Raw genomic sequence first — 16,088 nt, forward strand, 5'->3', positions numbered from 1 at the left:
CACTGCTGTTGTCAACTCTACATCAAAGCTCTACCTTTGTTTAAGCAAGCTTTGGAAACATCCAAGCACGGAGTAGCCATCTCCTCCCTGGGTGACCTGTTAGAGTGCTGCACCACCCTCTTAAGGAATGGGGTTTTTTCAGGCTAAAGCTAAATACAGGCTAAAGCTTTCAAGCTGCAATTTGTGTTTTTTCACAACATCCCTGGAAAACATTGCTGCGTTTGGATTATTCCTGTTTTAAGCTTGTAGAAGGCAGATTTATTTTTTATGTCAGGTGGACCACACAGTCTACTACCTTTTGTGTCCAACCTGAGACGCTTATGGGGTGGTCTTTCTCAGATCCTGAGACACTTATGGGGTGATCTTTCTCAGATCCTGAGACACTTATGGGGTGATCTTTCTCAGATGTCTCTGCATTTTTATTCCTCATAAAACACATACAAAATGTTTGTCTTCTCCTGAGATTTTATCATTTAATAAATGTGACACCAGCTACTTGAGTAATGTAAATGTACCACCAGCAGGCAGCTGAACACCTCAACAGCTGTAGTAATGCAAAAATTCTTTCTGCAGTTAGCCACCTCTTAGCAATTTCCATATTAGACAGAGGCATATGGAGAAGTCTAAAGCACTCTTCACATCTAATTCTCTCCATGTAGTCTGCAGCTGAATGTACTCTGGTTCCTGGTAAGGAGAAACAATATATGATTGGATTATTGCTGTATCATATTTATGTAAGTGGATAAAATTAAGCTTCCTTGGACAGGCTTCATTTCTCACAGGTTTCTTGCAGTCATCACTGTTAATTGCAATGTCAGTAATAGTGCATTTTCCTCTGCCTGAGGATTTCGATCCACATGCCAGATCTCAATACCTACTATTTGTCTGTTACGATCCCTGTGATCTCCTGTCCTGTTTTGGTGAGACGGGATGAGATGTTGTTAATGGGGCATGTAGCTAAGAGCAGTAAGACCTGTGGCTTTCCCCCTTTCTCCAAGTTTCCTGCTAATCTGCTTGGGCAAGCTCAGTTTGGCTGCTTCTTCTGGTTTTGGTTAGAATATCATCAGAAATGGAATGCGGTCTATGCAGACTTAAATAGTAATTCTTGCCTAAAGATTAAGAATCCTTACTCAGTTTTGAAAAATCCTGATTGCTCTAAAAAGGGTTTGGTGTTGTGTGGGAAATGGTTTATCAAATATGCTGATCTGCAGTAGTGTATATAATTCTTAGGAAAAATTGCAGCATTCATGTAAATCTCCTCAGATGAAAGTAACTAATTTCAGGCCATGGTCCTGTGGCCAGCTGAGGCAGTCTAATTCCCTGCTGCTGCGAGTGAGGGATTTCATTGCTGTCTTCTCCTGGGCAATGTGTTCCTGTCCTCTGCATTGACTCAGCTCTGTTACTTGTTGTGGTTTTGAGCTTAACGTGGTAGAAAACTATCCAACTTTTTCCCAGTCTAGTTTCCTGCTGTGTTAGGGAGTTGAAGTGCCTTACAGGATTATGGCAAGCATACGCTACTACCCAGAGGTGAGCAGCAGGTCTGCATGGCTTAGGGCAGGGGAAAGATGAGCCTGGAGGTGTGTCTACACTTAGTGGGTCATGCTAACAGCTCACAGAACTTCCCGTGTCTCCCAGGACTGCATCCTGACTTGCACATGGACAGCTAAGTTATATCAGTAAAACACAGTACCCAGCTGAAGTATTTGAGCTACAGATACACGTGAACATTTCCGTCTTTTCTTTTCCTCCAGAATTTCTTGGTTTGGCTAAACTAAAGAGTGAATTTTCATAGGGAGGAAATGCTCTTCTGTTGGTAAGAAAATAGATGGCTTGCTGTTGAAAGGGAGAGGGTTTGTTCTTGAAGGCATTTGCCTTTGTTTTGCTCTTCAGCTCTTGTCTGATTACACAGTAAGACAGCTCAGTTTGTGTTGTGGTTTAACCCTAGCTGGCAACTAAGAACCACACAGCTCTTTGTTCCCTGCTGACCCCAGTGAGATGGTGAGGAGAAATGGGGGAAAAGTAACTTGTGGGTTGGAATAAGAACAGTTTAATTGGAAAAAAGTAAATATACTCATACTACTAATGATAGTAACAATAATAATATTTTTAATGAAGGGGGGGAGGGCATGAAACCCAGGCAAAACAAGTTGCATAATACAATTGGTCACCACCCACTGATGGACGCCCAGCCCATCTCAGAGCAGTGATTGTCCCCTTCCAGCCAACTCTCCCCGTTTATATGTTGAGTGTGGCATTCCATGGTGTGCAGTGGCCCTTTGGCCACTTCACATCAGCTTCTCTTGGCCGTGTTCCCTTCCAGCTTCTTGTGTACCTCTGTGCTGGCAGAGCATGGGAAATTGAAAAGTCCTTGACTCAGGGTAAGCACTACCTAGCCACAACTTAAACTTCAGTGTGTTATCACATTATTGACTCATTGAATATAAAACACAGCAATGTACCAGCTACTAAGAAGAAAATTCTATCCCAGCTGAAGTGAGGACAGCCTGCTGTGATACTAAGAGCTGCTCTTCAGCATTTTTTGTATAAGTCTTTTGCTGTTTAAGCCCATTGGATTGGTTTACTGTGCAAGCAGATAACTGCCAAAAGCAGTTATAAGTGTAAGGCTAACACTTGAAATTTATTGCAAGACTAGAATAAGGGATTTTGAGACTAAGAGGGAAGAGTGAGAGACGTCTCCCTTTCCATAGGAGCGGAGTAGCCCATCTGTAATTAAAGTGTGTAGATCAAACTAGTCTGAAACCACAGCAGACTGAATTTCAGGTTCTTACTCAAGAGTTGATAGTAAGTGGAAAAACTTCTACAGGAAGGTAAATATGGGTATCCTTGCCTTCTCTTTGAAAAGATGTTCTGTTCAAACTTAAAATGTATCAGTCTGAATGCATTGTTGACATTACCATAGTTCAGTTTATAGTTACTACACATGTAAAATTATGGAGCATCCTTAATTACAGGGAGAAATACTGGTCTCATCTGCACTTTCCTTTATGTTCTTTTAAGACTAATTACACAAAAGTTGTGGTGGTGACTAATATGACTCTAACTTGGTACATTAAACTCAAACACTGGCAACTGTGCTAAGGATATTATTTTTGTGCATGATTTTCTGTTATCTTGTAGTTGGAATGGTTATGTTAGCCTTTAAGTGTTTTTGTCATGTGGTCACTGCTTTTGTGATGGTTAGATAGGGCTTTACTTGTGCTCCCAGCAGATATAGTTCATTACACATCAAGATGTACATTACACAAATCTTACATTTCCAGCTTTCCTTAACCTTATTCATACAAATCTATTTTTATATATCCATGGGAATTGAAGGAGTGCTTTAAATGTAACTGCTGATTATCTCTGCTCTTTCAGTCTGGAATCGAGCTGTTTGTGAACAGGCTTGACTCAGTAGAGTCTGTCCTCCCCTACGAATACACTGCGTAAGTATATGATGCCATTTTAATTGTCAGGTTTTCCTAAAAGATGGATTTAATTTACCTTATAGTATTATCTACTTCTTGTTACAGCAGTGTGCCACTCAGGCATGGCTATTTATTTTACTAACATAAGTTTACATATACTGAATTTTCGATGAGCAGATGGATGCCTACATTGCTTCCTTTGTCTCAGTTGTCTTTGCTCATACTTCAGTGCATGGATTTATCGGCCCTCATGCGGGTTGAATCGCTGTTGTAGTGTAACTTAGAGTTAAAAATATATGGTACTTTACTGCATCAGTTGTCACTGTAGATCAAAGTATTACCTCTGTCTTTAGTAGCCGGTGCCAGATGAGTTAAAGTGGTAATGAGGTGCGAACATCCCATCAATTATCTTAATGAGGTGTTAAATGTTTTCTTTGAACACATCATAGGAGTGCACAAAATGTATCAGTGCCTGGTACAACTATGTAAAGTTTTTGCTATAAAGAATATTTTGACTGTTAATATTGAAGAACATAAGCATCAGTTATGTCCACACTTTAAAGAGCACAAATGTGCTATATTTAAAAATAGACTGGAAAAACGTGGAGGATGTGCTGTTAAATGTGTTGGTGAATAAAACTGTAATAACCTGTTTAAAAGTGTTTCTTGCAAGGGAGCTGTCTCTGTTTTTATTTCCCCTCAAATTCCAGAATCTGGCCTGCATGCGTTTTTCTCAGAGTCATTATTAAACTCTAGATGAAGATTTAATTCTTGTCTAAAATCCCTGTTCAAATAGGAAACTTCTAATTATTCAAAGAAACTTATGCTACAATGTTCTGAAATAGCTAATGAAGAGACTTGAATCTGTTTCGTCTGGTTTATTCTCAAACCAGGATAGTGAATTTTGCACTTCACGGGTTAGATGAAGAAACTGTTGTCTACAGGGAGAGCTGTATAGCTCCTTCACTTGTGATGAACATGTTGATTTGGGAAGATTATTTGCAGCTGATAATATTGTATTCATTTTGGTAACTTTTCTCTAATTCAGGTTCGATTTTTGTCAAGCAGAAGGAAAGAAGCGTCCATCTGAAAACCTTGGCCAAGTCTTGTTTGGAGAGAGGATAGAACCGTCTCCTTACAGGGTTTGTTCTCTGACAGTAATGTGTGCATTCAAATGTAACCAAAGGAGATCAGAATCTTGAAGATGATTTTCACAAGGGCTTTATCTGAGAAAGCTTCAGCATCTGAAATTCCACACGATAAAAATCTGTCAGTTTAACCTAATTGTAACTGTGTGTTTTGCATTTTGGGGCTGTAGTCTGAAATGCTGTGCAGGTTATCTTCTCCCTTTGGGATCTGACAAAACGTGATTTTTGCTGCTCAGCACTCTTGTTTCTTAGAACCAGTTCTGAAAATATTGCAGCCATGAAACAGAAGAATTATAGATGGTGTTAGCTTGCTGGTCTTTCCTGCTGACTGAACTCTCACATTCTCTTCTACAGTGGTAGTAGGAGAGAAAGTTACCAATTGAAGCTGCCTGTGACAGAATGGCTGCTGTGAGGTCAAATGACTTATCTGGTAAATCATGGCAGAAAATGTGTGTTAGTCAGTAACACGCTCTTGCTGTAGGGCTTCTACAGTGAACACAGGAGGAGTTGATAGCACACACCAGTATAAAAACCTCCTCTGGAGGGTTGATGTACCTAGTCTCAGTAATTTGTTAGGTGTTTTCATTATAATAGTATGGGCAATGAAATGTGTAGGATAAATTGTTATGTAGTGAAAGAAGACAGTTTGTTACAACTTTTTTGCTCACGAGTCTTTCATTTTTCTTAGTTCACATTCAACAAGAAGGAGACATGTAAATCTGTTTGTACAAAAACATATGATACCACAAAGCCAGAAGACAAACAGAAATTAGATTTTTTGAAAAAAAGTATGCTACTGAATTATCAACATCACTGGTAAGTTGGTAAGTCTAAAATTCATAGATTGGTTAGTGTAGTGTGTTGGTGATAATTTAGTTTATACTTTTGTATTTGCAAGGTAATAGATGGAACAATAGGTATGTGCACTTAATTTCTTCCCCTTCTGTTTTTGCATAAAATGTTATATTGTTTGTCGTCTTCATTAAAAAAATTCCTTCACTTGAAGGATAATCGCTAGCAGCAATGGAAATGAATCTGCTTCTAAACACAAAGCTTTGTGCTTACTGTAAAATACTGCTGATTTTTTTTTCACCTGTAAATGTAGAAGTTAGTCCTGCCTTAGCTTGAGAAAAGTCTTACAGGGCCTTTGTTCTGTTGCTATGTTATCTTTGTTTTCCTTGAGAGCCCTTGCACTCACCTTCATATGCTGTGTCCAGGAGACAGGATCAACAGTTCTGAAAGACTTTTGTGCAATGTTTGTTTCTCTTCTGTGGAAAGAAGAGAAACATATGTGGAAGGGAAAGGTGGCCAATGAGAACTAATTAATTAAATAATTTTGGGGAATGCATAAAGGCTTGGTCCTTTCCTATTCTTTGGGCCTCCCCGTAACCATCTGATAGACCTTGGAGCATGCTGGAGCTCTGTTTAAGCTCAGACATTGAATCCTCATCAGATGGGCCTTAAGGGTGGGGCAAGGCTGAATGTGTGTGCTGAATCTCAGAGAGATATTCAGTTTCCCAACACTGCACCCACATCCAAGAGCTGTGAAATGTTTATCAGTAGGCTCAGTCTTGACACTGGAAATGTCCCAGCCATGTTATCAGTGTTTATTTAGTGCTTGACGTGTTGGCATGCTCTGCCAACAGCAGCTTTCAGGTGCAAGAACAGAAGGAACAACTTAGGCATGAGTTTCTGAGGCATGTCTTTGCAAGAAATGCATGAGCATCATTAATTGATGTCGCTCATAGTTATGCCCTAATTCCAAATATGGGCCTTCTGCTTTATGGGAACAAATGTGTTGGTCTTCATGTAATTGGACTTAAAGTTTTTGGGTAGTTTAGTAAAAATGCAGGTTGAATGTTGCCACTGTCATTAACTGTTTTTCTGTAATGTCACATTCCATTCCTTCAATTTTGAAACAGCTAGAAAGGCAACCAAGTGCATTTTCTACTGCTCTCAAGAACTGATATGGGATATCCCTTCGTGGGGATAAAGGTTTCTGGAAACCTTTTGAAAATGAGTATAGTAGGAATTTGATAGGTTATGTCAGAAGGGTTCACAGGCAGTAGACATATATTCAGGTAGGTGAACAAGGAAGCCATAAAGAAACTCTGAAATGTACAGCTACTTTTGCAGGGATTTGAAGTGTGTATGCCTAATGCTAAAACAAGTGAAACTTCAAACATGCTGGATTTGATTATATTCCTCTTAAATACTGCATATGTTTGTAATGTTTGCACTACTTTGAATTTCAGTAATGCATGTGAGTCTGGCATAAAAGACTCAGCTATAAAAGGTTGTGTATGTTTTGGTGTGTAACTTAAAAATAGCTTCTCATGACTACGAAGCTTGAAAGAAGTGGTTTTTTTTTTAGGAAAGCCCATAACTTAAGCTGATAGAAGCTGAAACAGAGCTGTGTAAAATTAATCATACAAAAAAGTACTTCAGACTGGTTTGTTGGGTTTTTTTTCCTGTAGAATAAATTGTTTAAAAAATATACGTAGTGTATTCAAGTAGACTTTTATTTTTAACCAGTGTCGCTAACTTAATAAGGCTATTGAGGCTTAAGTAAGATATAATTTTGTCTTTCAGTGTGAGAACTTCCCATGAAATTTGGGTTTTTTCTTAATTCTTTTAATGGCATTTTTTACTTTTATTTTTCTCTGCTCACTGCCCTAAGACCTAGGAACCAGTGAAAAATCCCTGGTTATGTCTGTATGTCCTCCTTAGCCACAGCTTCACAAAGTGGCTGTGCCTGGATTTTGTGATTAATGATGCATACTCCAGGAGTATGGCACAGAGGTATGTTGTACAGGGATGAACAAGGCATCATAAGGGAGGATTCAGTAGAGGGTTATTATCCAGCTTCAATTTATCATGAAATTCCTGGGGAACACAGATGGTGCAAAATACTTCCAAGGTTTCAAAAGCCACTTAATAAGATTAGGAATTGACATACTGAATTGGACTCAACAGCTATACTGATATCTTGGCTGACAATGTTCATCACCAGATGTTCTTGAGAGACATATAAGAGCACTGTTGAATAGCATATTTGCTCCACATGTATAATCTCTTCAAGTCATTTTAAATTTGAAGATTAGCTGTGAAAAATGATTTGCTACTTAAACTACCAATTTGTTCTGGCATTGCTGCTGCTGCTTGAAGGCAGCTCAGTATGTCTTTGCTGCATAGATGCAAAGGAAAGCCTTTATCTAAACCATGCTTACTTGCAATATGTTAATGTTCCCTTGTTTTGATTAGGAGATGAAAACAGTAACAAAAGCAAGCAATCTCTCTAGCATGTTATGGAGATAAAATTTCAAATATACAAGCACAGAATTGAGTTGGAAAAGTTCTCTAAGATCATTGAGTTCAGTGGTGGATTGACCCTGGCTGGACACCAGGTGCCCACCAAAGCTGCTTTGTCACTCCCCTCCTCAAGAGGACAGGGGAGGGAAAATGTAGTGGAAAGGTCAAGATAAGGGTAGGGAGAGATCACTCATCAACTACTGTAATGGGCAAAACAGACTCAAATTGGGGAATTTAATTTAATTTATTACCAGTCAAATCAGAGAAGGGTAATGGGAAATAAATCCGAATCTTAAAACTCCTTCTCCGTACCACTCTCTTCTTCCCAGGCTCAGCTTCACTTCCAGTTTTCACCACCTCCTTTGCACAGGGAATGAGGATTGTGGTCAGTTCATCACACATTGTCTCTGCCACTCCTTTCTCCTCAGGGTCAGGACTCTCCACACTCTGCTTTGCTCCAGAGTGGGGTTGCTCCCATGGAAGAGTTTTTAATGAACTTCCCCAATACAAATCCTTCCCATGGGCTACAGCTCTTCAGGAACTGCTCCAGTGTGAGTCCCTTCCATGGGGTGCAGTCCTTCAAGAAGAGTCTGCTCCAGGTGTGGGTCTCTGATGGGTTCACAAGTCCTGGCAAACGTCCTGCAGAGGGGGCTCATCTTTCCATGGGGCCACAGGTCTTGCTAGGAGCCTGGTCTAGTGTGACTTTCCCATGGGGATCACAGCCTTCTTCAGGGTACATCCACCTGTTCTGATGTGGGGTCCTCCGTGGGCTGCAAGCAGATATTTGCTGCTCTGTGGTCCTCCATGGGCTGCTGGGGAATATCTGCTGGGGAATATCTGTGCCTGGAGCATTTCTTCCCCATCCTTCTCCACTGACCTTGGTGTCTTCAGAGTTGTACATATTCCCACTCCTCTCTCTAGCTGCAGCTGCTGTTGTGAAGGGTTTTTTCTCCCTTTCCTTAATCTGTTTCTCAGAGGTGCTGCCTCTGATCACTTACGGGCTTGGCTTTGGCCAGCAGGGAGTCTGTGTTGGAGCCCGCTGTCACTGGCTCTCTCAGACATAGGATTTCTTACAAAAACCTCTGGCGGTTCTTACAAAAACCTCTGTATCCCCCTGCCAACCAAGACCTTGCCACATAAACCAATACAAATGTTAACCTAACACTGCCAATTCCACCACTACCATGTCCCTATGTGCCATATCTAGGCTTTTAAATGCTTCCGAGGTTGATGACTCCATCACTTCCCTGGACAGCCTGTTCCAATGGCTGACCACCCTTTCAGTGAAGAATTTTTTTCTAATATCCAACCTGAATCTGCCCTGGCACAACCTGGGGCCATTTCCTCTCTTCCTATTGCTAGTTGCCTGGGAAAAGTGGCTGACCTCCGCCTTGAACATCAGTAAGGTCTCTCTTGAGTCTCCTTTTCTCCAGACTAAACAACCCCAGCTCCCTCAGCCACTCATCTTAAGGCCCTTCCCCAGTTCTGTTGCCCTTCTCTGAACACGTTCCAGCACCTCAGTGTCTTTCTGGTTGTGAGTGGCCCAGACTTGGACACTGGATTTGAGGTGTGGCCTCTCCAGTGTTGAGTACAGGGGACGATCACTGTCCTGGTCCTGCTGGCCACACTATTGCTGATACAGGCCAAGATGACATTGGCCTTCTTGGCCACCTGGGCTCACTGCCAGCTCATGTTCAACAGCTCTGGACCAGCACCCCAGGTCGTTTTCTGCTCTGCAGTTCTTCAGCAACTCTTGTCCCAGCCTGTAGTGCTACATGGGGCTTTTGTGAGCCACGTGCAGAACCCAGCACTTGGCCTTGTTGAACCTCGTGCCATTGGCCTTATGTAATATGGTCAAAGTGTAAGGAATCTAAATCTGGAATAGCTCCTAATTTGGACCATCATTGTACCCTGTAGTAGCATGGTGAAGTGAGTAGGAATTGGTTGGTGCTGTTGCTGCTTGCAACTGCGATGGTCTTTGGATCTCCTGAAAATCTGGCAACTCTTGTTTTTGTAGGGCCTGTGTTCACCTCTTCTATTGTGTCAATATAAACCAAGAATACTGCAGTTTATTTCTGCTGGGTGGCTACTGGTAGGGATTATGCAGCTCTCTCCATGTTGTGTGGATAAAGGCAGCACATGCCACTCTCTTCTCCCCCATCTGCTGATGAGCTGTGAAACGTGGTGCTAATCGAAAGGCTGTTCCAATATGCAGCAGATTAAATAGTGCTTTGATTTTGTTACCTGAAGTCATAATTCCTGTTTAGTTAAGTATTTAAAAGTATCTTTAAGACATTTAATTGTAAAGACATTCAGGAACTTGGTAAATTGTACTAAATTTGTGTTAACTTTCAGTGTTAAATTGTGTTTACTTTCAGTGGGATGTCCTTTTTCTGGTTTAGTGATGCACAAAATGTGGCAGTTGTCTAATGTCTTCATATATGAAGTTTATTAGTATACCTTTGAAAATATACCTTGGGCAATTAGTGCTGGCAGATACTGAATTTTAAGTCTTCTTTATGTGACATATTTTGGGGATTAATCTTTTAGCTGTTTAAAACACTTCATAAAACACAAATTGGTTTAGGGCCTTCTAGTAGTTCCTTTTATGAAGGGACAGAATCCTTTCTCTATGCTTAAAAGTATGGTTTTTTGTTTTGACATTTGTATTGTTAGTTGCATGTTAAATACAGTTTGTATGTTACTGTCTTGTAACTTTCTGCAGCTCATCATGGGAGTGTGCATATCCACAAAATTTTAATTGAAACTGACCTATAAACCCCCTGGTTTTAGGTAATATGAGTATAAATCTTGTGAGGCAATAATATAAAAGCAGCAGGTTTGAAAATTATTATTTCCCCAGTTTTGGGGCTCGCAATTTTTTGGTAATGCAAATCATCTAATTAAAATGTTGCATACTCTTTGGTAGCTATAAATGAGGTTAATTATTAGGAATTCACTTAATAGCAAAAAAAATGTTTTAAGAGTGCTATGAAAACTGTATTTTGCAATGAGGAAGCTGGAGAATTAATAATATGTGATGTAGGCTTTTAATTTTTTTTTGTTTTGTCTTAAACTTGAAATTGTCAATTTTAGCTAGTTTAGCAAATTTTATTATTTTGGCCATTATTTAAAGACAAAATAATAAGTTAAATTGTTACAAATTTGGACTGGGTGAGTTTTCAGCTTTGGGCTGTTTTTGTATGGGGACTTCATGAAACAGTGCAGTGAATAGAGTGGTTTCAGTTGAAGAGCTGTAACTAGTTTGGAACTTGGATTGGCAATCAGTGCAATTCCATGGGTAGTATTATTTCTTTAGCTAATATTCCAGTAATGAATGTAGCAAAAGTAGATTAATGTTAATCTGGTTTTGTCTCCATTACACTGTGTATTTTGAAAAATTGTGAAGTGTCGCTATGTCATTTACAGGATTGTGGACAACATGCCTGTGACGTGGTGTTATGATGTGGAAGATGGCCAGAGGTTCTGTAATCCTGGTTTTCCTATTGGCTGTTATATCACAGAAGATGGCCGTCCAAAAGATGCCTGTGTTATTAATGTATGTTTATGCAATTATATATTTTTTAATATCCCCTTCTTACTAATTTAGAGACCAGCATTTCTCCTGTGTCATGTTTCTATGGTGAGCCCATGCTATTTTAAGAACACATGTTGCCTAAAAATAGGCAAGTGTTTTGGTCTCTGCAAGTACCTCAGTTTGAAAGCTTGATGAAAGCCTAAGAACCTTGTCTCTTATGCTGCATAGTGCAGAAGAGCTCTAAAAAGATTAAGGGGTGAACATGCCTAACATTCAGTACATGTGGAGGGTAAAGGTGAAGGAAAGCATGTCATCCTTCATTGCCTAAGAAATGGAAATGTTTAAAGGCTTGGACTTGACATTTTTGTGGGATAGAAGTGTTTTCATGGAAGCAGATTTGCATAGGTGTGTTTGTACCTCTGCGTACTTTTGGAAGGTTTGCTTTCCCTAAAACTGGGAGCTGATGGAAAAAGAGACAAGATTTCTGCATGATCAGAGATTCTCTTGTGATACATGATATAGTGGTGGAGATCCAGATAAGTGCACTGAAAGCATTATGGAATAAGAAAGAATACAACAGAAAGGCCGGAAAGTCTTTAGACTACCATGACCTCTTCCATGGCAAGGTCACTGAGAACTTGGTTTTTCAAAATGGTTGGTTTTATTTAAGAGATCTTACCAAAGGTAATTGTTTCTGTGGTTGCCAGTTTTGTTTACTTGCCTCCATAATGAGTTGGTGTCAGAGTCTCCATATGAATGGATACATTTATGATCAAATCTGTAATCTGACAATATAATTTTAATTTTATTTTAATACTTGCTTTAAATAAAAGGAAAGTAACCTTTGAAGAAATAATTGATGTACTGTAGAAGAACATTTATTTATGTAACTACTCTTATAAGTGGGGGGTGCCTTATAGAAAGGGTGAGGAAAGAACCCTTAAGAGGTTCTAACTGAACTTCAGTAGACATAGCTGTTAAATTACTTGTGAGTTTAACAACCTCTTTAACGAACTAAATTCCAAGGTGATGTTTCCCTTCACCTGAAGTTTGCATTCAGTATTCTTTGCTGCTGCTTGCTGTTCATCCCTGTGCATCTTTGGTTTCAAAGGTTGCTCTGTCACAGAGAGCATTTATTTGCATTGTCTTGGGAGGTTCTGTTTAATTTCTGGAAAATATACTGAATGTTTTAAAATAGCTGATGCTTATGAAATGCTTCTAATAACAAAACTTGTCCCATAGTTATCTATTCAGTTTGCTACTTAAATAAAATAGGATGTCTTCAGTTAAATTGATTAATAAATATATATATTAAATATTTTAAATAATTTCTCTACTTTTCAATTTTACTAGACTGTTCTTAGCATTAACTTTTCTAACTTGTTTTTAATGCAAGAAGGCACTTTCTGTCTTTATAATTTCCAGTATCTCACATTCATGTTTAAAACTTCTTGACAGAAAAACTATATGCAGTCTAAAATTCTGTTATGCAGACTTCTGTCTAAGGCTTTGTGATGTCTATATTTTTTATTTGTTTAATATAACCTTTTTTCATTGCAGTCAGAATTTCATGAAAAGGATACCTTTTATATTTTCAACCATGTTGACATAAAAATTTATTACCATGTTGTGGAAAATGAAGCTCTGGGAGCAAGACTAGTTGCTGCTAAACTTGAACCAAAAAGGTTAGTAGTTGAAAGTAACTTGTCATCAAAAAGTGATCCATCCCAAGACACTTGCTTTGATCTGGGAACCTGCTGCTAGTGAGAAATGCTTTCAGATATGTGACCTGTAGATTACCTCTCCTGTTGATTGATGTAGTGTAGTTAGGACAGTCTAATGTAATTTTGTTCTGAATTTGATGGACCTTGGTTAACTTTTTCCTACTTGGACCAAGAAAAGATAAATAAAACCTGTAAGTGTTTGTGGGATGTGTGTGTGCATGCATGTAGAACCCTAATTTCCCTACCAGGGAACATTCTGTCTTGTATCAGAACAGGACACCAGTGTCTGCTGCAGCCTTGACTGGAGTGCAAGATTTGATCTCTTCAGCAATCAGGATTTGTATAGAAAGATTTCACTGATACACTCATCAGTTGTCCTCGTAGCTTTTGCACAATTGTTGTGTTATTTCTTAGCATCTTGTCTTTCATGGTATAACTGAGCTTGTTGCATTGTTGATTCAGTTGAAAGTATTTTTTCCTGAGAGAAGTTAGTAATTCTGGTGGTGTAACTTTTTAAATGTTTTGGAGGTTCATAGCAATACTAAGGCTTCTTTCATTTTTGGTACTCTGCTTTAGAGACTGCTCTTTTTTAGAAGAGACAAATCTTGTTCAAGAAATTCAAGTTTCAAAAATTCCTGAGCTTAGGATATGTTCCTTATAAGTTCTGAAATTTATTAGACATTAAGTACAATTCTTATATTTAAGGGAAGAATCCTTGGTATGCTTTTCTAAGATGAATGAATTCTTTCTTAAGAAGGTTGTCAGTGAAGTGGCTTTCATTCTGTGTCTTGTCTTCCTGCAGTTACAAGCATACTCATCCAGACAACCCCGATTGCTCAGGAGTACCCATGGATATAAGTAATAAGGCCAGTGGAGAAGTCAAAATTGCATACACATACTCAGTTACTTTTCATGTGAGTATTAAGATTTCTGTGGTAGTTACCTCTCAAAATCTTGCATTAGTACTCTGAATTATAAAGATGGACAATTAAAATTGGCTCAGAATAGTAAATTTGTAGTTTTAAAGCTTTATTTGAACTGGAATGTCAGAGGTGGCTTGGGATTTAACCACATACATTACAGTTTTGCATACCAACGTGCAGAGAGTAGATGTGAAACACCGATGTGGTTTTTAAGAGTCACACTTTCCACATCTGCCTAGGTTGTCTGGTAGATTATTTTTCAATCCAATTTCTTAAGTCTGAGAAATTGTGTGTTACATGTAGGTAGGTTGAAGCTGATAGTTTTCTGCCCTCCTGCTGCAAAAGCTGCCTTCTCTTCAAGGTCTTCCTCCCCTGGAATCCTTCAAAACATTAGGAAGCTGGTAGTCTTTGTTCTACTACTCTCTATTTAAAAGCAGAGGAGCAGTATGTCAGGCAACTGCAGGCAGCAGTGGTAGCTGAATATTTCTCATTCTGCTGACAAACAAGAGAGGGAGGTTTTGATTTTGTTTTCATTTTCTGTAGATGGAGATTGCTGGACAAACTGTTTATCAAAGTTCCCTACTCTTTCTCAAACTGTTTCTACTCTGAGTTCAAAATAAAATAAATAGTATAAGAAGTATACTCAGGAGGGATTATATTATGTATATTGTATATAATGATATTTTGAGAAATTATATCAGTTGTGGTGCTGAAATGAATTTGTATACTGAAAAGCAAGTATTTCTGGAAACCTGTGAGAAGTTAGTAATTAAGAGTGACCTCAGCTTCATATTATTTTATTGTTTGTCCTTAAAAATGGCATGCCTAGCTGTGTGTGTGCGATTGTCTTGTGCACAGTGTTACATCAATTGGAAGTAATCTTTTGAATTTGTATTGGGTTGGCAGACCAGGTCATCTCGGGAAGACAAAGGAAAAGGCAGTTTAGGTATAAGGAAAAATGCAGTTCTGTCTTAGAGTCATTGATACTGGGTTAGAAATTTGTTGCTTCCTTTGAGACATGGTTTTATTGTCTCAGTGAACTATATATATGATCTTGACTACATTTTTTACCCCAATGGGTTTTTTTTCAAAATCTGGCTTTACTGGAAAGTACTCTTGCTCTTGTATGTTAAAAATTGCTGAAATAACAGCCTGTCAGACACCTAGCCAGTTTTGTTAATTGGTTTGTGTAATAGCCATCTTCACCTTGAATAGCACGGTCTATTCCTTTTTTTTTCTGTTTACTCTGCAAAATGAAACAAAGAAATGTTCTTCTAGAAGTGTTTTTGATCAATGAATGTTCATTTTGAATAAGTTTAATCTGTTGAAATGCCTGGAGGAATAATTTGCTTCCCTCTACTAGCAGTGTAAGTTCTGTAGTATTGTCTCCCCACCTGTCCCGCAGTAAAAGCTGTTTGGGATTGGTATGTGGTATTAAAATGAGGTTGTGTGAAAGCAAAGGATAATTTGGACAGGGCATGATCTAGAGAGTGAAGTATCATGCTGGAGACTATATAGCATAGCTTAGTTTCTTGATATATGGACTTACATGTGCTAAAAAATGTATGTTCTTTCATTATTCTGCTAGTACATTCCAGATGAACCAATACAGTTCTTGAAGGGAGGATGCACAGTTAAATTAATTTGGTAAGCCTTATTGTCTTAAGACAGGTGCTCAGAAAATATTTTGGTTTAGATTCTATGGTCAAATCTTAGGTTTGCTCTAGGTAGCTGTTATTAAACTGTTCCCTGTAAGGCATGGAACTTGAAATTTCAGTTAGTCACGAGATTTAAGATTGCTTTTCTCAAATATCAACTTCTAAATGTACGAGTTGGATACTGACTGTATCTGATGTTCATGTGTTTACTCTTTCAGGAAGAAAAAAATATCAGGTGGGCATCAAGATGGGATTATATTTTGGAATCCATGCCTCACACTAACATCCAGTGGTTTAGGTAAGGAGGAAGTTTATTGTACTGAAGTGTTTACATTGCAGTTTGAATGAGGGTTTTCA

At 38.8% G+C, this 16,088-nt stretch overlaps 1 protein-coding gene across 1 annotated transcript in view; it reads left to right on the plus strand.

Moving 5' to 3' along the window:
• TM9SF2 (transmembrane 9 superfamily member 2) overlaps positions 1-16,088 on the plus strand; it is a 31,235-nt gene that overhangs the window by 2,452 nt on the left and 12,695 nt on the right. Inside the window, exons 2-8 of the mRNA XM_038139705.1 lie at positions 3,379-3,446; positions 4,477-4,570; positions 5,265-5,392; positions 11,318-11,447; positions 12,987-13,111; positions 13,953-14,064; positions 15,950-16,029. Coding sequence (XP_037995633.1) covers positions 3,379-3,446; positions 4,477-4,570; positions 5,265-5,392; positions 11,318-11,447; positions 12,987-13,111; positions 13,953-14,064; positions 15,950-16,029 — 737 coding nt within the window. The remainder of the gene's footprint in view (positions 1-3,378; positions 3,447-4,476; positions 4,571-5,264; positions 5,393-11,317; positions 11,448-12,986; positions 13,112-13,952; positions 14,065-15,949; positions 16,030-16,088) is intronic.

This window comes from Motacilla alba, chromosome 1, assembly GCF_015832195.1.
Source record: "Motacilla alba alba isolate MOTALB_02 chromosome 1, Motacilla_alba_V1.0_pri, whole genome shotgun sequence".
In the NCBI taxonomy this organism is placed as follows: Eukaryota; Metazoa; Chordata; class Aves; order Passeriformes; family Motacillidae; genus Motacilla; species Motacilla alba.